The sequence below is a fragment of the Amborella trichopoda genome, chromosome 10, assembly GCF_054954075.1.
Source record: "Amborella trichopoda isolate Santa Cruz 75 chromosome 10, AtrichopodaSantaCruz75HAP2 v2.0, whole genome shotgun sequence".
Classification (NCBI taxonomy): domain Eukaryota; kingdom Viridiplantae; phylum Streptophyta; class Magnoliopsida; order Amborellales; family Amborellaceae; genus Amborella; species Amborella trichopoda.
In genome coordinates this window covers 36,269,716-36,294,507 of record NC_142345.1, presented here as the reverse complement: position 1 = coordinate 36,294,507, position 24,792 = coordinate 36,269,716, and the positions used below count along the sequence as shown (strand labels likewise).

The following is a 24,792-nucleotide window of genomic DNA, read 5'->3' as shown; positions in this document are numbered from 1 at the left end:
ATGAATGCATCCATTCAACCAGCTTAAATCCATACAAAATTGCTTGGAATCTGTTTCTATTTACTGCAGCTTCTGAAATTCTCACATAATTTACGACAAAAAATATAATGTTTTTACTTTTTACTTTTTCCACATACTGCAAAAACTCTGCAAATGAAACAACAGATGATATACAAAAAGTAGAAAGGAATAAAAATGGCATGGCTTTTCTCAGCAGGCCTTCCTCTTATCCACTTTGAGGTGTAGATTAAACCATTTCTTCTTCTTTGGTCTATCCTTGAACGAGGGCTTCGATTCTTTGGCCGGATCTCCCTCTTCTCCTTCACTCTCCTTGAGAGAGGGAGCCCTGATCCTACTACTACTTGAACTCCTTTTCAATGATGGCGCAGCTGTGTATGAGGAGTGGATAGAATCCCGCTCCTTAAGAAGCTCATCAATCTGCATGAGAAGAAACAAGCACCAAGGAAATAAATGTAAAATTTGCTAATCCACTAAAGCCGTCAAGACTGATTTACACAATGTACAGTTTGGAATCTAAAATCAGCAATTCACACTCACTTCTTGCATTTCACGAGCATATCTAGCGGTCATTTCGGTAAATTGGGCCAAGACCTGCATCAATAATCACAAATAACAACTTGAATACAATAACTAGAATTCCACAAGCAAACTCTCTCTCTCTCTCTCTCTCTCTCTCTCTCTCTCTGCCTGAGTGTGTCTGCAAAGTACATGGCTACGATGATAGACCTCTCGGTATTCTACTTCGAACTTGGAGAGCTCAGCCCTCTTGGACAAGATCTGGGTTTCCACTTCCCGGAGTTTCTCTTTCTCCTCAGGAAAGGGCTCTGCACATACTACTTCAATAATGTAGCTAGCGCTCTTAAAGAAGTTGTCACCTGTAAAAGAATGCGTGGATCATGAACAAGCGGACTTGATATATCTTAGCCATAAGCATAGCATCAATTGGAGATGAAATTTCTAACCCTACGACAATTGGGTTGTGGCATCTTGGCTAAGTGGTTAGGGAACATGGTTGCAAGCTCGCCTACCCACACAAAATAACAAATCGAAGGTGTTGAAGCAAGTGAAGAGTGACTAACCATAAACAGCAAACACATGCTTGCCGGCTTTGAGCTCTGTTATCTCACATGGCTGAAACCCATCCAATTTCTTGAAGAAAGCAGCATCAGGATCCTTGGCAGCCAGTATCTGTTGATAATAAAAATTACACAAGTGGAATGTGCATGGAGATGAAGAAGATTTTTCTTTTTCCTTTTTCCTCTGTTCTTTTTTTTTCTTTTGAGAGTTGAAGACAATATTCTTCAAGGGTATTTACCAACTCTTTTCAAAACAACACTTAACTGCATTTGCTGTTTGATCCAATCTGTAAACTGGGAAGCGGAGGAAATACATTCCGGCTGAAGTAACCTTTCCCGTTTTTGCACCGTCTTCCTGCAAATAAAAGAAACTGAGTGCACTCTCTAACAAAGGCACAAACAAACACAGACTAGCATATGTGAACCAGAACAAAGACTAGCATATGTGAACCAGAACACTGAGCCATTGCGGCGACAGCTAAAACATTGGATTGACTTATACAACCTGATTCAACCAGGCCAGCGTATTTTTGTTTTCTTTCAAATAGTCCAGCTGATCGGACAGGCTAGTCCAACACACTCCCCACAAATGCACTGGTTTTGTCAAGCTCAACAGGTCAAACTTTTGGGATGTGGTGGTTTGTGTAAGGTTGCAATCTTAAACACAATCCAATTAAGGCACACCTCCAAATTTTATCATAATATGCAATGTTTCAAAAAGCGCTAGGCGGCACCTAGGCAGTTGGGGGGTCCAGGCCGCCCAGCTCCTAGGCCGGCACCCAGGACACGAGCGGCCTAATAGAAATTTTTTTTTGGAAAAAGTTTATATGGACCCGAGGCTCTAAACAATCAAATTTAAGCCTACCTCAAAAATTTCACTAGAAGAGTTTGTTTTGATGCCCAAATATTTTCAAATTGATCATCTCGACATCAAGATATATGGACACGAGAAAAAAATGGATTGCAAGTTTTGAAAGTAGTGTATTTTGTAACACATTTTTGGACCATCAACTTTCAAGATTTTCAAGTTCTCATAGATATGTCGATCTACACTATTTTTGAACCTTGAAACTTTATAAGTAAATATGAAAATATATTTTAAGGCTATCACAAAGATTTTCAATATTGAAACCACATTTCTCGATACTATTTGAAGGTAGGCTCTAATTTGATTGTTTAGAGCCTGGGCTCTATACAAACTACACCCATTTTTTTTGGAGGTTTTCTCTATCTAAAATCGCCTCTAATGGGTTATAGATTTCAAATGAACCTAAAACCCACAATTTCGCCGTTTTAGGCCCTGGGCGGCCAGCCTAGGCAGGTTCAGGGGTTCCCGGGCGCCTAAGCAGGCACCCAGGGATATCTACCTAATTTGGCTGCCTAGGCTTGGGCACACCGCCTAGACGCTGGGCGGTCCGCTTTTTAAAACTATGATACTATGTAATTTTGATGTAAAAAATTCTTAGGATTATCTGAAAAATTTATTTTTACCTCTAAATATAAAATATTAAACTCCAAATATGGTTAAAATCAAGTAGATCTATAAATAGATAAAAATCTTTAAAATGAACGGTCTAGATAATGTGTTGCAAGATGCACTATTTATGAGACTCAAAATCCTTTTTGGTTTTCATATTCATACATCTCGATGTCGAGATGATCAATTAGTGGGTTTTCTAACATTAAAACAACCTTTCCGATGGATTTTTGAGGTGCATCTTTAATTCTACATTTTAAGATTACAACCTTATATCAAGGTTTTCCAACTTTTTAATGTTATTTCCATTTTCTAAAAGTTTTTGCAGGGTTAATATTTGGAATTTGAGCAGGGTTGGTCAAGAAGCTGACTATTGTGACAATATATCTCAAGTTTGAATCCCAAACGTAGGACGACTCGAGGAAAAAGTTTTGGGTGGATTCCTTTTCATTTTGTAGCTGCCTCATCCTTATGTAGCCCAGACAACGTGTAGGTAATTTCAATCCTTTGATAGAGAGACTCTTAACAGAAGTGAGAAATTAAGATTCGTAAAATTGAATACACAAATTCGTGAAATATTAAAAGAAGCCATTGCAACTATATCAGTGTTAAAAAAAACGGACCTGTGACCTAGGTCGCCCATCCAGAGAACCGGTCCAGATCGACGGATTGGCAGTCCGGATCGGCAATCTTGCCAAGTGAATAGGCAAATAAAAAAATAAAAAACAATAGAGAACCAAAACTAAAACTTGAATAAAATAGTAAAAGTAATAGCTAGCACCAAATCGATTGGTTCCTTATATATGGTGGGAACGTGACCAGTCCCACCAATTCCCAATCCAAATCAGGCGATTCCAATCTGGATCGGCGTTTTTAAAAACCTAAACTATACAATTTAGCTTCCTTAAACCAAAGAAAAATGACACGAGGAAATTTCTAGTGGGCTTTTCCCATGTGCAAATTAGAACTGAAATAGTAGAGGCTAGAGGAATCCTAAGGAATTTTGGCAAGGGAATCATGATAATAGGGAAATTCAAATGTGTATGCACACACATGCCTTCACACATGTGGTCTACACATGTGCCACAGGATTATAGCCATCATAGTTATGTGTAAAACCAAACAAGACATATACACCCACACCCTAGGACAGTCCACATCATCCTGCAATGCAATGACGTGGAGGTCTGGAGGGTCGACGTGTGGCGCACATTGGCCACTTGTGTGCCACACGCCGCACATGCGAATGTCCTTATTTGGAATTTCACACCAACAATTTAAATAAGCCACTTTTGCTCAAAATAATTTTTTTAAATAAGCCACTTTTCCTCAAAATAATTTTTTTAAAAATTCTCTAAAATCACAGTAAATCATTTTTAATCATTTTCTATCAAAATAACACAGTTTGGCACTTCAGATAAATCTAGTTGGGAAATTAGGATCCTTCGAGAGGTTGGCCTACAAGGTGTACTCCACTGGGCTAGATTCGGAAACCCAGACCGCTTTATCAGATCAACTCGACAAGCCCTTATGTGCCACAGACTTAAGTCTAGATACACGATTGGACCTATCAAAGCTTAAAAATAGGCCATTGGATCTCTGAGTGTTCAATGGATTTCAGGTGTTCCCTGAGGACATGAACTCTTACAAACGCGGGGGTAAAATGAGGGGGTCCTCTCTCATCACATGTGCACAATTCTGATAGGTGGGGGGGTCCTCTCTCAACACATGTGTACAATTCTGATAGGTGGATCTTCCCTCATCAGAACGGCTTCCCAAATGCAACTGTCTCGTGCACACGCCATGAGCAAGCTAAACACATCAAGGATTTGGGCTGATGTCCTCTCAGAGCTCAGCTTAGCTCATACATGGCTTCACACAAAATATCTCAAACAAATTGGGATCTGCTGATCCCTAAGCCTTGGCTCACACCACATGAGGCGCACACACAGACAGACCCTGACTAGAGGACACCCTCAAACCTCTCAATTCATAACATGGCCCAAGAACCTTGCTTCATGTAATCAAGGTTATTTAGGCTTATCCGGATCCCAGTCCGCAAAGATTCCGGTAGCCTCAATGTTCTTGGTCACTCCCATAGTGACTTAGAACTGTGCTGGCAAAACCGCACCTTGAAAGGCCATAATTCCAATAGCTCAACGTTGACGCTTGATGTAGGCCCATTGTCATTGACAACTCACTTACCTCTGCACTCGTTGTCTGCAGGCTAGTTAGCGCTCTCTTATACATATCTCTCACCATGTCAATATAACCTTTGGTGACTCCTTTCTTTTCCAACACCCACCAAATTAAATCTCTAGATATCCTATTGTATGCTTTCTCTAAATCAATAGAAACTATGTGGCGGTCTTTTCCCTTCGCCCTAAACTTCTCAGTTGTCTAAGTAGGAAAATCACTTCAATATTTAAGGCCGAATTGATTTTCGGATACACTAGTTTTATACCTTAGTCGTTGCTCAAGCACTCTCTACTACAACTTCATAGTGTGGCTTATAGGTTTAATCCCTTAATAACTTGTACAATTTTGTATGTCTCCTTTGTTCTTATAAATAGGTACTACAATAAGTTTGCTCCATTTGTCTAGCAATTTCCTTGTTCTCAACACCTTGTTAAACAGCTTGGTAAGCTAGCATATGCCAATCTCTCCCATGAACTTTTAAACCTCTATCGAGATACCATTTGGTCCTAAAGCCTGTCCTACTTCATCTTTCTCAAGGCTTCTTTCACTTCAGATATCCTAATCCTGCAAAAGTAACTATGACCTCCACCCTCATTTATGTCTAATGTTAATTACTTAACCTCGTCATCTTTTACCATGATCCTATGATCCTCACTTTTAGCTCGTCTAATATGATCTAAATCCCTATACTTTTCCTCTCTTATTTTTGTTAGTTTGAAAACATCATTTTCACCTTCTTTTGTCCCCTATTTATTGCATAGATTACAATATGCTTTATGTTTAGCCTTACTATTTGTTTAGCTTTTTTCTAAGCCTTTTTATATTCTTCTAAGTTTTGGTCATTTCGATTACATTGCAAAACTTTATAACATGAACATCTTTCACTAGTAGCTTTCTGAACCTCCTCACTCCACCACCAGGTTTCTTTGTTGAAATTTCATTTCCCTCTAGTTTCTCTTAAAACTTCCTTTTGCCACTTTCTTAATAAAGTCGACCATCTCATTCCACATAACATTAACTTCGTGCTTAGAATACCACTTTCCTTCTTTTACCAATTTGTCCCTAAATAAGTCTATGTTCTCCTTTTTGAGATTCCACCACCTAGTTCTTGGATGCTTATTAGTTTCAATCTCTCTCTCTCTCTTTAAGCAGACATCCATAACCACAAGCCTATATTGCATAGTCAAACTCTCTCCTAGGATAACCTTGCGGTCTTTACATTATGGTTGAGTTACCTTCTTGACTAGAAGGATGTGGTGCTTATATAAGTCACTTTTGCAAGTTATTTAACGCTCATTTCACTTTTTAAAGTGGGTGTTTGCTATTGCTAGGTCGTAGGCTTTAAGACAATCCAAGATAGCCTCACTCATATCATTTCTTTCCCCAAAACCATATCCCCAAGTACCCTTTCATATCCTATACTATCTTTTCCTACATGACCATTTAAATCCCCTCCTAAAAAGGTCCTCGCTTTATTTGGTAGTTCTTGGACTAGTCCATCTATGTCCTCCTAGAATTGTCTCTTAATTATATCCTCTAGTCCTACTTGTGGCGCATAAGCATTAATTATATTAATTACCTACCCTAACACGAGTTTGATTAATAGGAGCTTATCACCTACTCTCTTGACATTAAGTACTTTATCTTTTAAATCTTTATCTTCTATTAGGTCTATGTTATTTCTATTATTATATTTTTTTCTATATATCAAAGTTTACATACATCAATTTCATTAGTTTTTTCCCCTTCCCACTTAGTTTCCTACAAGCAAGCTAAGTCGACTCTTCTCCATTTCATTGAATCCACTAACTCCATGCTCTTACCTATTAACGCTCATATATTCCATGTGGCTAGACGGATCCTACTCTCTTGGAGCTTCTTTACCTGCACTTGTCTAGAATAGCATGAAAACCCTTGCCTAATTATCACTGTAACATGGCATTCTTGCTGCAGGTTGCATCGGGGAAATACCTTAGCTAACCCTTGCTCATTTCTCATCCTTTAGGAGACCCCTCACATAAGAAGAAACCATGGACTTCATGTCCCTCTCGGCTTCCCTCCACTCTACTTTTCTCACCTTTTCAGGGACAGACACCTTGGTCTGGACTCCCTCGCCTACCGGCTCTTTCACGGCGGCATCCTTCTAAAAGAAATCGTTGCAGCCTTCATTCCACCTCAACCCGAACCCTGTCTTCTCCAAAGTGTCGTCCTCCATAGCCCCTCCAAAAGTGCAAGCTTTTCATTGGATTGCTTGTTCCGAACGTGCACTCACCGTAGACTTACTCCAAAGAAGAGGTTTTCCCAATAGGTGCATCATGTGCCTATGCGAGGAAGAAATGAACCCTCACCTGTTTATTCATTGTCAGCTTGCCCTTCAACTTTGGAGTCGAATTATCCAATTTTTTGGAGTGTCTTGGGTTACACCTTCAATTCCAGCACTGACATCCTACTCTTTTGACTCTCACTGGCCGAAGTCGGGCAAAATTCTCTGGAAAGCCTCATTAGCTGCAACCTTGTGGACCATTTGGCTAGAAAGAAATTCAACAATTTTCCGTGGTACCAAAAGCGAGCTCCCAGCTCTACTCCACAAGGTCACTACGCTGGTAATCTTTTGGGCATCCAACCACAGGCTTTTCACCGGGACTTCGGCAGCAAGTTTTCTTTGCAACTGGATGAATCTTATTCAACTCACCCCCTACTGCAACCCAAGAGCATCGAACTGGACACCCCCCTAGTGGGAGCTATTAAGGTTAATTTTGATGGATGCTCCTTAGGAAATCCAGGCCCAACAGGCACTGGAGGGGTTTTCCGTGACCATAATGGCGATGTCATCTCATCCTTCTCAGAACATCTTGGCCACGCAGATTCTCAGTTTGCAGAGGCTATGGCCCTAGTGATGGGTATCAAGAAATATAACCCCTCCTGGGGTTCACGGTTGTACATCAAGGGTGATGCCCAAAACATTATATCCTGGGCCGCTAGAAAGGCCTCTCCTCCTTGGTACCTAGCACACATTTTTTACGAAATTGAGCATCCTTACAATGTTATAGATGCCTCATGGACGCATATCTAGAGGACGTCCAATGACTTCGTACATCGCCTCGCTAAGGAAGCCGCTAGGAACCAGCCTTCAGCCCCTGCTTAGCTGTGTCTCAAAGGCAGTTCAAACATTGTTCGTACGACTCTCTCCTCCTTTTGCTCTAGGCCTTGGTAGGAGGCTTTCTTCTTCCTCTCTAGTAGTCCTCTCTCGTGTAACGGGTGTATTCTATAAGCCCCTATCTTTTGTACAGGTCACTTCTTAGTAAACGTTTTTTGGTTGAGAGACCCGGTCTATGGGTCACCTCGACCCATACTCTTGTAATACTTTTATTATAATATTAACCATTAACATTCTCAAAAAAAAAAAAACCTTGCTCATTTCTCACTGCACTCAGTACCAATACAGTGTGTTGCTTTGGCGAAACACCCTAGCTAATCTTAGCTTATTTCTCACTGCACCCAAGTGGTACAGCGCATCGCTTAAGGGGAACGGCCTAACATGAGCATATAACAAAGGTTCAGAATTCATGATAAGATGTGACAAAGTTTTACGCCAGTTGCCTACTTAACGCAAATCACCTCCTTTACCTAGGCTTGGAAAGCATTAAGGGAAAGTTTAATGTCCTCACCTTTATTAGACTAAGTAAATAAATTAAAAATCTTAAATACCCCAACTATTTTAAATAACAAAACCCCCCAATCAGTCATGAAATTCATCACGATTTTTATACCAATATTTTATAACTAAGATTTTAGGCTTAAAACAACAATTATTAAAAACCCTAGAATGGCTCCTCAGATGATAGAGGCATCATTCACAACTTCTCAAAAAAAAACTCGACCTCGAGTTCACTGTGAAAGCCCTTCTTATTAAGACTAACGTTCTAGTTGTTTCGCATACTTTCTGCACTTTTGACTTCACTTTTGGTAGTTGCCGGTGCAGCCCCATCATCACGATTCTCCTTCTATGGATCTCCATAAAATAATGTGTTGTGTATCTTTATGTGATTAAAAATTATCCTCTAGGAACAATAGTTGCAATCCATTCCAAAATTGTCCTAGAAAAGGGTTTTATACTTGCTGTGGAACTTTCATCATCATCATTACGAATCCTATCTTGTCATTTTCCTATATCATGGGCCACATCTTCAATAAGACCATAAGTCCCTTTTTCTTGCTACTTCATCCTTGTCCTTTTAGGCCTCCCTCTTGCCCTTTAAGAGCTTTCCACTTGAACCAAATCGCACGTTCTAACTGGTGTTGTATTGGGTTTGTGCTGCACATGGCCACCCACCCAAGTCTACTTTCCCTCATCTTGTTACCTATTGGAGCCACGCTTAAATTCCCTCAAATATACTCATTCCGAATTTTATCATTTCTTGTATTACCACTCATCCATCTCAACATTCTCACGTCTCTGCTACACTTATCCTATGGGTATGTTGTTTCTTTACCACCGACATTCCATCCCATAAAGCAAAACGGGTCCCACAGTTGTCTTATAAAACTTCCCTTTCAACTTCATTTGTATGCGGCCATCACATAAAACTCCGCTTGAACATCTCGACTTCGCACACCCGGCTTTAATTCTATGTACGACATCTTCCTCAATCTCCCCATTTTTCTGGATTATTAGCCCAAGATATCGAAAATATTCTCCTATGTTGTTGAACTTTAAAAGTTTAAAATCATTACCACTCACAATAAAAAAATTAGATTTCCATCATATACTTCTTTGTTCATCCCTTTATCATCACTCACCTCATTTTGGATCACCATATATATGGTTAACCAATTATGTCATTAATTGGCAATTCAATCTTGCAATCCGAAAAGATGCCATCAAATCAATTTTCCTCTTAAACTTTTGTAAAATATTCCTGAGGTGGTGTGAGGTAGTTGGCACAAATCTCATGCAGTTCACTCACCCAGCATGCCTCCGGGAATTGCAACTTAATGAATCACCAAATCCATTAGTTGATTCAATCTTTGAGTCAAGCCCGATATCGACTGCACAACTAGGGTCTCAAAGAACTCATATACCTATCGGATCTCTAACCCAACATTATCAAGGCCGCTCTAATACCACTTTAATGGAGCAAAAATCAGAGAGGTCAAAAAAAATTAAAAAGAGGGAGTGCACAACAACCATGATCGAGCATAATAGCTTTAGAATTCGAAAGTTGAGAAGTCCATTATAATATCAATATTATTTTTCTCATCCTTCCTCACAATGGACGCTTAATAATCTTTTAAACCCAAAACCTAACATAAGATATAAATAAAAAAATTCAAAACTCTTAAATACCTCCAATAATTAATAAAATACCCAAAAAAAAAAGAAAACTGATCAATTCTAAAATTCGTCACCGTTTTTAGGCCGATAATTCAAACTAAGATTTATGGCCTAAAACGAAATAGCATTCTTAGATAACTAAAAGATCTTTGAAATGCAACTTGAAGCATGAATATTGGATGCATAAGTGAAAAGTTATGCCCCTCATATGATGGCGACATCATCATAAATCTAGTGGGGAGTTCACAGAAAGAAATTAAATACCTGAAATTTTGATAAAAAATAACAATCGAATCATATAAGCCAAGCTATTCTCTCTTTGATAAAAAACAATATCCATCTCTCCATCTAAAATCCTCTATTGACCTCTATTTTTATACTAAGGCATAACTTGACCATCAAGAAAACTTAAATCTAATGTAAAATGGACTCCTAATTTAAACTAAACATGAAATGACACTTTTAACCCTTTCCATAACAACCTCACTACTTTCAGATACTCAACCGCAAAATCCCTGCAAAACTTTAGAAAATCTAAAAATAAACAACATACTATAAATAGCCATGGCATTAAATAAAGAAAAATAAAAAATATGAAACAACTACTCTCGCATCAGACCATCCTAGTTGGAGAAAACTCATCCTTGGGTTTTGAAATGGGCTAGGACAAATTCTATATCACATGCACCATCTTCTTCAACACTTTTCTTTGCTTTCTTTAAAACTATGAATGGTAGCGAAAATACCTCAAGGAATGGATCTTATGCAGATGGAGGAATTGATAAAAATGTATCCACTTCAACTATCTATGAACTTGCACTAAAAATGATATTGAAAGCTTTGAACTCGAATTTCAGGCCTTTAGAAGATTTTCTTTGTGAAAGCAATAGTCAAAACCAGCAAAGCTATTTTAGGCATTGTAGAGCTCTAAAATAGCTTTTGACAAGTATGAATAATAGCGATTATGAGTTATGAGCAAAATGTTATGGCCATCCAAAGGAACAACGCTCAAAATTACCTCATCTAGCACATGAAACCTTGTATCAAGGGAAATATTGTCAACTAAATGTGTAAGCACGCTGTATCACAAACTCATTAGCAGAGTATCTAGAGAATTTGAGATTCCACATAGCCCCATCATCATCCTTCTTTTTCTCCAATGGATAGAATCCTAATTTGAGTTGTATTCTTATCCGGAAGATGGTGCCTAGTTATGTATCTAAAAGAAGGTTGTGCAACAACTGAGGCCCTAATCTAGAACACGAACTCCATGGTGGCACTCATATCTCTCCTTAAGGCATCTTATAGTGTCTGCAATGCTTGGTTCATCCACATAAACGATTTAAAAGGCCTTATTTAGCCACAGAAACCTGCCGAAATTACATCGCTTCACCCTAGAATAAAAAAAGAAAGCTTCTTGGGTATGACACTTCCAAATCTTAACTTGCTACTCAAACCAGCACTTTCTCTTCCAAAACCTATTCATCTTATCTTGAACCTCATCATAGATGGGATTGCCCACAAAATATTGCATTTCACCACAAATCAAATCTACCCATGAAATCTTGTCCTTCATCTAAGCGAGTGTCAAAGATTGGTGGCAATCCCAATCTACAACTTGTTGATTTTGAAAACAATTTGAGGAAAAGTTTCTCTACAGTCTGTTTCTTTCAAGATCAAAACCCAAAATATCCCCATACGAATCCCCACATGCAGTTAGATCACCTCTCTCCTGGCTGTGCAGTGGAATAAAAACCGCTGAACATCATCCATCATTAAGATTGGATTCAGATACTCATTGTCATGAATGACTAGATGTTGATCAGAGAGGGTTCAGAACTTATTGTTGACCAGTTCCTCGGACCTCCTTCAATTTGAAAGTACTTTACATACCTTGTATGCCCATTCCTCAATTCTTCTTCTTAGATCATTTGAGTTAGTCCATTGTAACTTCCACACCAATACCACCACCACAAACAACACGGGCTCCTCTAGCAGCTATCACTCACACTTGCAGCGTCTCAGGTGCTTTTGGTAAGGAACCTGCTCTGGTGCCTATTAATGTAGCGGGGTATTTACAACAAGAAATTAAAGAATTGAAAATTTCATTGAAAATAACAATGGAAACTTCCAGCCAAGCTACGTTAACTACCTTTGATTTAACTAAAATTCTCAAAACAATTAATATCCAACTCTCCATCTAAAATCCCTTATTGATCTCTATTGTACACTAAAGAAGAACATAACTTGATCCTCGAGAAACCCTAATTCTATGTAAAATTGAACATAAAAATCACTTTTACCCCTTTAAAAATAAATAATTCCATAACACAACTAATTTCCCAAACTAGCCGTAAAATCCATATAAACATAAAAAGCCCTAAACAAACCCTAAAAAAAGTCCTATAAATTCATCCCTCGAATTAAATAAAGAAAAATAAAACATATGAATCAATCTGTCCGGCATCACTTACGTATATGATCATTTCCATCAAACATTCTCAAAGAATTGTGTGACATGTATCATCCTAGCAAGTAATGTTATCTTAAAACAATGTCATAAGATTTCCCTTAGTGTGCATATACAAGGCACTTTAAAATCATTCTGGGCATCCAACTAGAATGTGGGTACACTTACGTATATGATCATTTCCATCAAACATTCCCAAAGAATTCGGTGTGACCTATGTCATCCTAGTTTTCAAGTAATGTTATCTTAAAACAATGTCATAAGATTTCCCTTTGTGTGCAAATACAAGGTATTTTAAAATCGTTCTCAGCATCCAACTAGATTGTGGGTAAGAGAGAGATACCAAATGTCTAAATCAACATCTTATGCAAAGTAATGAAAAAGCAGGGTATTTAAAGGTCCGCCTCTGATGCCTCGGTGGCACCCTAAGAAGCCAAAGAGCCTCCGTGCCCCACCTGGGCCAAACAAAGCCACCCTTTGTGAGCACTGACTAGGTGGGCGTCTAGCGCTTTGCTAAAGGTACCCGCTTGGGTTGCTTTATGTGCATGTGTGCACGCGCATGTGCATGTGAGAGAGAGAGAGTATGTTATGCATGTGTGTTGTGGTGTGCTAGAGAGAGAGATTATGTTGTGCATGTGTGTGCATTGTGGTTGTGTGAGTGTGTGTTGTCCTCTCTCTAATTCCAACCATTCTCTCCTTACTGAACCATTGCCCTCTGAAGAATGGTGGGATTTATGGTTGTAACATTATTCTCTCTCTCTTCAACCAATCCTCCTGAGATAACGATATTTCATAGATAGTAATTAGATTTTTCTTTTGAAAGTAATACGGTAATTAGGCTAAAATGATCACCACAAAACTATAAGATGGTTCAACCATGACAAACATGTCGACCTTACAGATGGTAAAAAATGTAGGGCAATCTTCTTTTGAAATGAAAAAAAAAATCTAAGATATGCATGAATTATGTCCATGAAACAACATTCAATCAGAAAAGATAACTATATAGTTAGTAGTATTTGTCGTGACATGAAATAAAGCAGGAATCAAAAGAATTTAACACCCGTTAAATTGCAGCATACCTGTAGAGCAAGGCTCAACCCTCCGGTTTCTTCTGGCTCAAAATACAATAGCTGCAAATGTAACTACTTCATCGTCACTAAACAGAACATGTACAACATAAATAAGATTCTGAACGGAAAACTCCTTAGATAATTAATATAAGTCTCAATAATAACTTAGAATTGGAGATTAATACCTACTTCTTGTGATTCAAACATTTCTTTTCCTTATCTAATAAGGAAAGTTCAAGTAAATAGAGGCAATGTAATAGTGAATCAGCTTCTAAATAGAAAACTCTTTAAATGATTAATATAACACTCAATGGCAAAAAAGACCACATAAAACTGATGAAGAAAATAAAAGAAAGTTGTCAAATTTTGTGGACTGCATTTTCTCTCTCTTTGTTTTTTTTTTTTTTGGGGAGGGGGGGGTAAGAAAAGGTATTTTGGGAATTTTTCTCTATAATGGACTTTTCTGGAATGTACAGAAAAGCTAGGGGGTTCCATTTAAAATTGGAGCGTGGAAAAAATTAGGAGAAAGGTTAGATTTTGAATTTAAAATTTTCTTGAGAAAAGGCGTTGTGCATGAGGATCGTCTTTATTAATACTTTCACTGCGCATGGATTAAGAAAAGGTATTGTGCATGACTTGGAAAGGGGTAGAGTCCATTAATGCTCCCAAGAAAGTTATGAGAGCTTTGGTTTAGGAGCCAAGCCAAGTCTACAGTCTATTAAAAGAGGTAGACTTTTACCCTGCCGGAATCAATGTTTTTGCCATAAAATTTCAGAAATCAGGAACCAAGTTCCTATTTTGGGGTGGTTTTGGACCCTCATACAAGCCAATGTAACTAGAATTTGTTAGCTTCAGCCCATTGTCTTTGAATCACAATTGAAATTCCTTAATTTCTACCCAATTGTGGGCTATTTCTCTTTGATCTACATCAAATACTCTCATTGGAAACTAAGACCTGCTTCATGTGATTTAATCAACAAGACAAGTTATCCTCCCTGCCCGCCCCCTCCCCCTTCTCTTTTTTCTGAATAAGACAACTCGAGTAGATCAAGGCAATCCAAAAGTCTCTTCAGCACAATTCCTTAGAGATTTATATTATTACAAATATATATGAGCCAGAAAAGAAGAATATGAATTGATTTATGACACTGGTATTATCCCCTACCACCACTTATGAATTGATGTATGATACTGGTATTATCCCCTATCACCACTTATTGCTTTCAAGATGCATACATGATTTGACAAGGTTTCTTCATCCATCTTCAAAGACTTTCAATCGAGAACTCAATTACAGAATGCTAGTCTTTCAAGGATTTTAATTCACGTGACTGGATTTGTCATGCACTGATTTCAAGGATTTTAATTCATGAAGATTTCAATGGAGTGATGGACAATACCATTTTACTCATTTGTGTTTGAAGAAATTTGAGGGTAAAATGCGAAGTTAAGAAATTAAGCTTTCGGTTTCTTAGGATTCAAGTTAGTTAACAGGGTTTCTTTTCTATGTATTGTGCCTTGTAAAGGAGTAGAAGTTGAATTGAGTTTTTTGGGTCCTTTGAAAAGATCCTTTTCGGGGTAGATTACCTTGTAGGAATAGAGTGGGGGTCAAATTTCTTCACCTTTAGGGGGCCCCCAGGGGTATTTTCTCTCATCTTTCTCTATTTTTTGGTCTTTCTGTTCTCTATCTATTTCCTACATCATATATGCTTTGTGACTAGTGGGTATGGGACATGCACTAAGAAGATTCTAGGATCAAGAGTCCATGTGATGGGACTGTACAAGAATCTTGAATCACAATTTTAAATCTAGAAACAACTAGTCTAGCGATATGATAACTCCAATGGAAGTACGGTCCAGAGGGACCAAGGATTATGGTCCAGAGGGACCAAAGATGCCAATATTGATTCCGAAACTCAAACTAAGCTTAACAAGCTAGGCCGGGTTGAGTTTAAAACCCTTTATCTCTGGGCATGAAGCACAAACATGGAGGGTTTAGGGTTACCCCTTGGTGAGGTCGAAGAGATGCTCAAAGTGGTTGGCCAACGGACTGTGTGACCCTTGTGTACGATTGAAGGGCCTGAAGGGACAAAGGTCAAATCCTCATCATAACCATCGGACAATATGTACGTATGATAGCCATATTAGGAAGTAGGCACCATTGAGGGTGTGACATGTACCTGTACGAGAGATAGCCCCCAATGCACCAATTGCGATAAAAAAACACAGGTCTGTGTGACCTAGGCTTGTCCTTAGTGGGGGCCCGTAGTCCGTAGACTAGGATTGTGTTCTCATCACCTATTGGCTGACTTTGGTAGTCCAATTATGAACCTCTGTGATGGACTGTGGGTCATGGGAAGTATTGGGTTAGTTTGAGAAAATGAGTGTGGGACATGGTCACTAGTAGAGATGGAGTGCCTCAGTTTTTTTCGCATTTTCCTTAATGAAGTTGGATCTGATTCCCATCAAATTACTTTTAAATGAATTAATTTTACTTTAAAAGATTTTTAGATTATTAAAATAAATTTTTAGAAGTCTCAAGATATTTTTATTTTATCAAAATTGATTTTTCAATTAGCTAAAACTGAATTTTCAGGTATTTAAATATTTAGAGAGAAAAATAAAATATTTGAGTATTTCAAAACATCATTTTATTTCTTTTAAAATTTATTTAAGTTTGTGGATGCCCAAAATTCATTAGCGCCCACCACAATATGCCCACTTTGATGGGGGCGTGGGGCCCACTATGCTCAACATAAGTGGGACGCGCCACTTTCTCCTAGTTCCCATAAAGTGTCGCTTGTTGCAGAAGCCACTTAATTGATTTGAAAATAAAATGGAAAGTTTTATAGGTTAATTGATTTCAAAAGGGGAAGGCATAGAGATTGATTAAAATAAAAAAAAGGAAATAGTATATTTTCTCTACACAATATATTTAATGAATTAGCTAAAGGAAGCTGAGAAATAAAGTTCTATCACCTTCTTTTAAATCATAGTGGTTGATCTAAGGATTGTATGGCTAAAATCTCTCACCCCACAGGTCACCTATGATATATGCTCAAGATTGAATCTCTACAATGATGGCTAACCCTAATTCCCAAAACCCTAGCCTCTGAGTTATAAATATATCATATTGGGGGGACTATTCTCTACGCATCTAACTTGATCTCAACACCTTGTTGAACACCTTGGTTAACCAGCATATGCCAATCTCCTCCATACACTTTCAAACCTCTATCGAGATACCATTTGGTCCTAAGGCCTTTCCTATCTTCATCTTTCTCAAAGTTTCTTTCACTTCAGATATCCTAATCCTACGAGTTTAATTCATAGGAGTCTATCACATACTCTCTTGACATTAACCACTTTATCTTTAAATCATTGTTTACTATTATGCTTATGCCATTTCTATTATTATCTTTCTCAAAATACCAAAGTTTATATCCATCGATTTCTTAGTTTTTTCTCCTTTCCACTTAGTTTCATGTAGGGATCTCTTTATTTATAACCAACAGACATTACAACTATCTTAAAAGTATAATTGTATCACTAGATGGCTACAAATTAAGAAAATCATCAATTTGGTTGTTATCTTGATCGATCCCTTGCTGTAAGAATCGTGATCCGTAACATTGGGGATCATGATCCCAAAATTGAAAAATCAAGATCCCTTGAGAAGGATCTTTCATTCACATAAAATGAAATAAATAACATGATTTCTCCTAGCAAGGTACTTATCGAACAGAAAAACCGTATTTCAGGTGTTAGGGCTCGAGGCATTACATCTTGAGTGAACCCAGATAGAAAGGGATCCAGAGAATTACAAACTTGCAAATGCTCACAAAATTGGCACCTTTTAATGCATTACACACACCTTGAATTTGCTTTTGTCAGATGATGTCACTCGACATACAAGCCCTGCAAGTGCCTCCCGTTCTGTTATTGTCACAGAATAAAAGTGTGCGCATTGTTTCTCTACCTGCAAAAATCATAACTCCAATATAAGAGTTAAGACAGTGCTCACCAATTGATAGTAAGGCACGCCAACACAGCCAAGATAATCTCACCTTCTTTATTACTGGTTGCCCCAATTCAAGTTGCCGAATGTTTACAGTTCCATTTAAGGCCTCCTCCAACAGAGTTGCTGATACAGTTGTCTTTATTGGCACACCAAGTTTGCTTTACAGGATACCAAATTATTAGACATATATGTGATTCCATAACTCCACATGCTGATAATATTCACTTAAAAGACTAGGATTACCTGAAAATGGCAGCAAACATGGTATTGACAGCTCCTAGACTTGAAAGATCCAGCTCCAGTTCTTGGCTCTCTGATTCAATTGCCTAATCAAAAAGGAAAGTAAATAAAGATGACTTCCATTTCTTAAGTATATGTGAAAGAAACTTCTAAGAAAACCAAAAGGAAAATATCAGACAAAGAACCCAGATCATTCATGCAATGATAACAGGAAGACCTGGACCAACACAGGCTTTAAAAGATATAACCCTTCATAAAGAACAAAATTTCAACCACCAAATTATGTTCATGACAGATAAGTCTCCACATAAATTCCTCTAGAACCAATTTCTCTTCATAAAAGATAAGTCAGTGCAAAAATTCCTCTAGAAGTAACGGAATATATTCATTCATCACTCATCTTTATGTAGTACCTCAAAACCTGCTGTGTCGTATTGACGTCGTTTATCTGGGTCTGACAAAATATTGTATGAAAAAGTGACTTCTTTAAATGTATCAGCAGCTTCAGGGTTGTTTGCATTTTTGTCAGGATGGTATCTGCAAAATGTTGAAATATGAACCACATGGAAGTAGAGAAGTTGTTGCTTGGTATTAAAACCCCAGAAACAAATATGATCTTCCACCATGAAATCTTAAAACAGAAAGAAATTCATGAAATACCTATTTTTCTTAAAGAAATCAGAAGCACGGTTATAAGGTTAAGAGAAATAATCATTTTAATTAACAAATTAATGTACATGCAAGCTGTAGCATTATCATCCAAAGTGGCACACAAGAATTTTCTATGACAATTATTCATCTACTGAACACAAATTATTTTCAGAAAATGTACTGTGGTGCCTATTTACAAAAACAAATGAGACATTCAGAATTGTATGAACTATCGATGAATCAAACTTATGAGTCACACTATGAAGCTATGGGAAAGAGTGATCGAGACTAAGGCATGAAACAAGTGTATCAGAAAATCAGTTCGGTTTTATGCTAGGGAGGTCAACAATTAAGGCTATTTTTCTACTTAAGCAACTAATTGAGAAGTTCAGAGAAAAGGAAAAGGACCTCGACATGGTCTTTATTGAGTTAGAGAAAGCATATGATAGGGTACCTAACGATTTTATTTGGTGGGTGTTGGAAAAGAAAAGAGTCACCAGAAGCTATAATGACATGGTAAGAGATATGTACGAGGTAGCGCTAACTAGTGAGATGAGAACTAGTGGCCTACATCAAGGGTTAGCCCATATCTCTTTGTTTTGGTTATGGATGAGTTAACGAGGCACCTACAAGATGAGGTACCATTGTGCATGTTGTTTGTGGATGACATAGTTTTGATTAATGAAACTAGAGGCAGAGTCAGCGCAAAGTTAAAACTTTGGAAGGATGCTCTAGAATCAAAAGGTTTTAAAATAAATCAGACGAAGGCAGAATATATGGAAGGCAAGTTCAATAATAGTAGGAGTGAAAATGAGGAAATAGTTATTGATGGCCAAGAAATACCTAAGAGGTTATTTTAGATATTTTGGGTCAATAATACAAGAGAATGGTGAGATTGAGGAAGATGTCACGCATAGAATTAGAGTTGGGTAAGCAAATTGGCGATGTACATCCGAAGTTTTATGTGATTGCCGCATATCAATGAAACTAAATAGGAAGTTCTATATGGCATCTGTAAGACCAAGCATGCTTTATGAGACAGCTGGGCAGTCAAGAAACAACATATTCATAGGATGAGTGTAGCTAAGATGACGATGTTGGGATGGATGAATAACAAGACAATAAATGATAGAATCTGTAATTAATACATTCGAGGGAATTTAGGCTTGGCTTCAATAGGTGATAAGATTATGGAAGGTAGACTTAGGTGGGCTGGCCATGTGCAACGCAGACATAATACAACATCGTTTAGGAGGTGCGATTTGGTTCAAGTGGAAGGCTCTAGAAGGACAAAGGGAGGACCAAAAGGATAAGAATGGAAGTAGTAAGAAAAGATATGGTGACATATGGTCTTACTAAGGATAAGGCCCTTGATAGAGGAGAATGGCGGAATAAAATTCATGTAGCGACCCCAAAGAGTTGGGATATGGCTCGGATGATGATGATGAAATTAAAATGAGAGGTGCATGGGGGTGATATAATCAAGAGACTAGACCTCCAGCCACCTCTTTCCATTCTCTCTCCCATGTGCACTTTCTTTCTCTCTCCTCCCTCTCACTTTTCTCTCACCCCTCCCTCTCATCTCTCTCTTCCTTCTCCTCATAGTAATACGTTTAAAAAGTTTCATAAAGTTCATTTTAAGAGATTCCAATTGAAGAGCATCTTTAATCAGAATATGATCTCATAATCATTATAGACAAGTCTAGAGCACATGGTGCACTTATTAGAGCATTCACATTTGCGATTTAAACAAGACTTCCCACATTGAAGCTCACCATTTATGAGTTCAACTGGGCAACCATGAACCTACTCTAAGAGGAGCAAACCACTAGGGTTCTTCCTAGAAAGCAAGACAAGAGATCATGTTGGTAAGATATCTAGTGTGTTCTTTTTCTACTATGTGACATTATAAGTGTAACAAAAGAAACAGATTCTCAATCCATAGAAGGCTCATATTCTTTTGAGTTAAACTTCTGATGGGGAACTTTCCTTAACGATCATATTATTAAGATTTCAAAGGTGTTTCTTTTCTACCATAATAGAAGTAACAAAGGAAACACATTCTCGATCTGCAAAAGTCCAAGCTAAACCCCTCTTACAGAAATTTTTCTAAAGTAGTTTTGTTATAATGGGGGATGCAAACAATATTGGATGCATTACAAGTATCACGGATTTCAACAGACAAAATATTGAGGATTCCACTCTGTCATTAGGGTTTTAAAAGATGACAATACGCTTAAGAAGTTCTACCTCAGACCTAATTCACCTCAATATTCCTTAAGGATCATATTATTAGGATATCAAAGATGTTTCGTTTCTACCATAATAGAAGTAACAAAGGAAACACATTCTCGATCTGCAAAAGTCCATGCTAAACCCCTCTTAGAGAACTTTTCCTAAAGTAGTTTTGTTTTTATGGGGGATGCAAACAATATTGGATACATTACAAGTATCACGGATTTCAACAGACAAAATATTGAGGATTCCACTTTATCGGTAGGTTTTTAAAAGATGACAATACGCTTAAGACGTTCTACATCAGACCTAATTCACCTCAATAAAAATAAAAGCATGTGTTTGATTGGAAGTACAAAATTTTCAAGATAGGACTTAGATTTCCTGAGAAACCACCCATATAACAGCTTAAGAGTATTTCAAGTCCCCTAATCCCTATTTCATTGGGTTCATGATGTCCAATCCATTAAATTATAAAAGTTTCATATTATTTTATTTAAGCAACTCAAACATAATTATATACTTTCAAATTTCAACATTAAATTACAGCATCTCTAAACTAAACAGAGGCAACCCCTTAAGTCTCAAGTTGTGTGGATTATCCTTACCTAAATATATAAGCTCCACATCAATAAAAAAGGGGGAAAAAAAGAAAATCAATGATTATTACCCAGCTTATTATTGAAAGTTAGAGCAATGATTTCTTAAGTTTTAATGGATGCATAATTGTGACAATGTATCATGAACTCATTCCTCCAGCCCTATTTAGATAAAAGGATGTAGGAGCACATGCATTATGACTGGACTTACACCTGCTGAACTGAGGTTTCTAGATTAAGAAAGTCACATCCAAAGCTTCCAGTATGCATAGAAATTGTTAAGCTGGCACTTTGTATCAGCCAAATCCAACTTCTAAATCGTAGCAACTACATATTGAAAGATTTTATAACAATGAAATTTCAATAGTGACTACATATTGAAAGATTTTATAACAATGAAATTTCAATAGTTTTGAGACTCGAAACATGAAAAACATGACAGAATCTTCAGGATTGGAAATCACTGCAAAATCCTGTCAAAACATAGGCATCCGATAAGGCAATTCAACTGGAAACATGGTACTTCTAAGTGGTCCATGCAAATCAACTAATATGAATAAGATTGCCCACAAAATTTGGGAGTGAGATATATAGGTGATAAGATTAAGCATGTGCATATGCACTGGGATGGCAAAGATTACCAGAAGACAAACCCAATCTTAAGCCTTTTCCTCTCAAAAAAATAGAATTGATTTGCAGTGATGAATTCGGTACTCCATATCATAGCAAATTAGTATGGAATAATCGTTCTCCGTATAGAACCCAAATTCCCACGACAGAGAAGTATAAATAACAGCTAAACTACAGCAAGGAACCATCCCTTCAAACACATAATCCGACATAATAACAGATGTGAAAACGCAATTTCTCCCAAAAACTAGAGAGAGAGATGGTTCAACTCGTCCAACATGTGTTAGAATAGATTTGGGTACCTTAGCGCCATTTTCCTGTAAGCTGACTTGATTTCTTGATCTGATGAGTTTCGAGAAACACCCAGAACCTCATATGGATCCCTCCTCTGATGTTTTGGAGCATTCTCCGACTTGAAAGAAGCCGAATGCCCCGGCATCTTCTCTCTTCCCACCCTAAAATCAAACCCTTCTCCCTCTGAAAAATCTCTGAACCTCAAATTCTTAGGTCTAAGTTACACATTTTGAGAAAGCACTCAACGCAATAGATATCTTCAAGAACCAAGGAATGAGCTCTCTCTTTCTCTCATTAGGTTCCTAAATCAGGGACATGTTTGCATAATAAAGTGAAGAACTCCTGAGATCTCCGCATCTAGGTTTTTGTCTATTTCTGTAATTCGCTTCAAACAAAGGAAAATAGAGAAGCCTGCAATTGAATTTAGAGAGAGAAAGACTATGGAAGCGACAACCAGAATGCACCAGCTCAACCTTCAAACCCTACCAAATCCACAACCACAACACCCACGATACCTGCTTCACAATTCTTCGAAAAAAAATTCCTTGAAACCGCGCATTAAGATAGAGCTAACCACCATTATCGGACTCTCTCTCTCTCCACCATTATCCGTGCCTTTCTCTCTCATTAACATAGAACTAACCACCATTATCGGACTTTCTCTCTCTAGTTTCTCTCTCTAACACTGGGGGAAGTGGAAGGGATGTTTTCACATCAGACAAAGAATCCCCTCTTCCCTCTCTCTCTCTCTTTTTTTTCAGAAAAACACTGTCCCTCTCTCTTGTCCCTTCTCTGAATCTCAGCTCAAAAATAGACCAGCTGTTACTTTTACAGGCCCGGACAGGAATTGTGCAAGCCTTTAAGACAAATGACATTAAAGTCCTAATCTTTTACCATTAAATGATTGAGTGCGGTTGCCCTAATAAACGATCGTGCCATTTCATACTGTTTTTGTGGCCTCACAATTGTCTAAGGTTTAAATGTTAGGACCTAGGCGCCGAAATAAAGGATACGAATACGACGATGAAAAAGTTAAAGGGTGCGGTTTCTGTAAGGCCCTAACTTTAAACAATCCAATTAGGGCGCACCTCCAAATTCTATCATAGCATGTAATTTTGGTAAAAACAATTTTAAGGATTACCTCAAAATCTATTTTCATATCTAATTATAAAATTTTAAATTTTAAAAATAGTTAAAATCAAGTAGATTTATAAATATCTCAAAAACTTGAAAAATGGACGGTCTAGATAATGTAGTGCAAGATGTACTATTTATGGGACTCAAAATATTTTTTTTGTATATTTATACATCTCGATGTCGAGATGATCAATTGAAGGTTTTTTCAACATTAAAACAACCTTTTCCGATGGATTTTTGATATGCATATGTAATTCTACGTTTTAAAGTTGCAATGTTATATAAACTTTTTCTAAAGTTAAAACGCCCTTTTTTCCTTAAATGGGAAAAACGTATTGAACATTGTCTCTATTAGTCCATGTAGAAATGAGTCACCTCTTAAAATTTATTTTTGAGATGGATTTTTTTATTTAATTTTTAATGACATGTAATCTCTAACATGGAGATCATGAATATGAATAAATACATAAATTTTAAAAATTAGAAATAATAATTCTATTAAGAAAAAATTTGGACGGTTAGTTTCACTTGTTTTTAGATGGACCACCTATTTGAGATGGATGCTTAATACCTTGGGATTGCATATCGTAGAAATGCGGTCGAACCTGCATGAAACAATTTTCCTTCAATTAATGGCATGCTATAAACCCAACCTACACCCTCAAGCCCATATTCTTGACAGTTTTAAAAATTGCCAAGTTGAACCAAAATCGTCATGTTCTACTGCTATTGGAACATTTCTAAATTTGCTTGGTTGGATCGAAATTTTTGAGGACAGAGTGGGGATGATTCAGTTCTAAGGAACTCAAGAATCACTTGGTTCCTTTTATTTATGAATTTTTTGTTATCTAATATCGCCGAATTGATTGAGCTAGATTGAAATCACTGATCTGACTTGATATAGTGGGGGAGTTGGAGGGAGATTCATGCTTTTAAAATGCTACTAACTTTGGCCAAAGAAACTTTCTGGTACATTGAAACAAAAGGTACTTATTAAGTTCTATTCCTGCATTCATGGCTGCCCAATACATCAATGTGGTTGGAATAGTTGATTTGGTTAACGTTGACACAACATTTTGGGTGATTGAATTTCTAGGTGTCCTGAACCACATCCTTTACACCTAGACCTAGTAGTTACCTTGCTCAAGTTACTCAGTCTCATTGATCCCAAATCAGAAACTTGGAAGCCTTATGGTAACCCTGAGACACACCTTTTTTGTCAAAACCCTATGTAAAACCCCTTCAACTTGAATCTAACCTCAAGAACCTTCACTTGGGTGCATAATTGAACCATGGTTCGAATTTGGGCCTAGTTTGACGAAGGACCAAATGGC

The 24,792-nt window shown here is 37.5% G+C and overlaps 1 protein-coding gene across 2 annotated transcripts; it reads right to left on the bottom strand.

Moving 5' to 3' along the window:
* Positions 1–39: 39 nt before the first annotated feature.
* ARL1 (ARG1-like 1) lies at positions 40–23,094 on the bottom strand. Of its 2 annotated transcripts, none has more exons than XM_011622618.3 (11): positions 22,330–23,094; positions 18,326–18,449; positions 17,916–17,998; positions 17,719–17,830; positions 17,526–17,630; positions 13,661–13,711; positions 1,363–1,452; positions 1,101–1,209; positions 730–896; positions 559–612; positions 40–438 (listed from the first exon to the last, which is right to left on the bottom strand). In XM_011622618.3, exons 1-11 carry the CDS (start codon positions 22,464–22,466, stop codon positions 211–213), a joined length of 1,260 nt encoding a protein of 419 aa, XP_011620920.1. In that variant the 5' UTR covers positions 22,467–23,094; the 3' UTR covers positions 40–210. The 2 variants fall into 2 exon arrangements, with proteins under 2 accessions (XP_011620920.1, XP_006836741.1); XM_006836678.4 differs by having other exon boundaries at positions 748–896.
* Between the last annotated feature and the right edge of the window lie 1,698 nt (positions 23,095–24,792).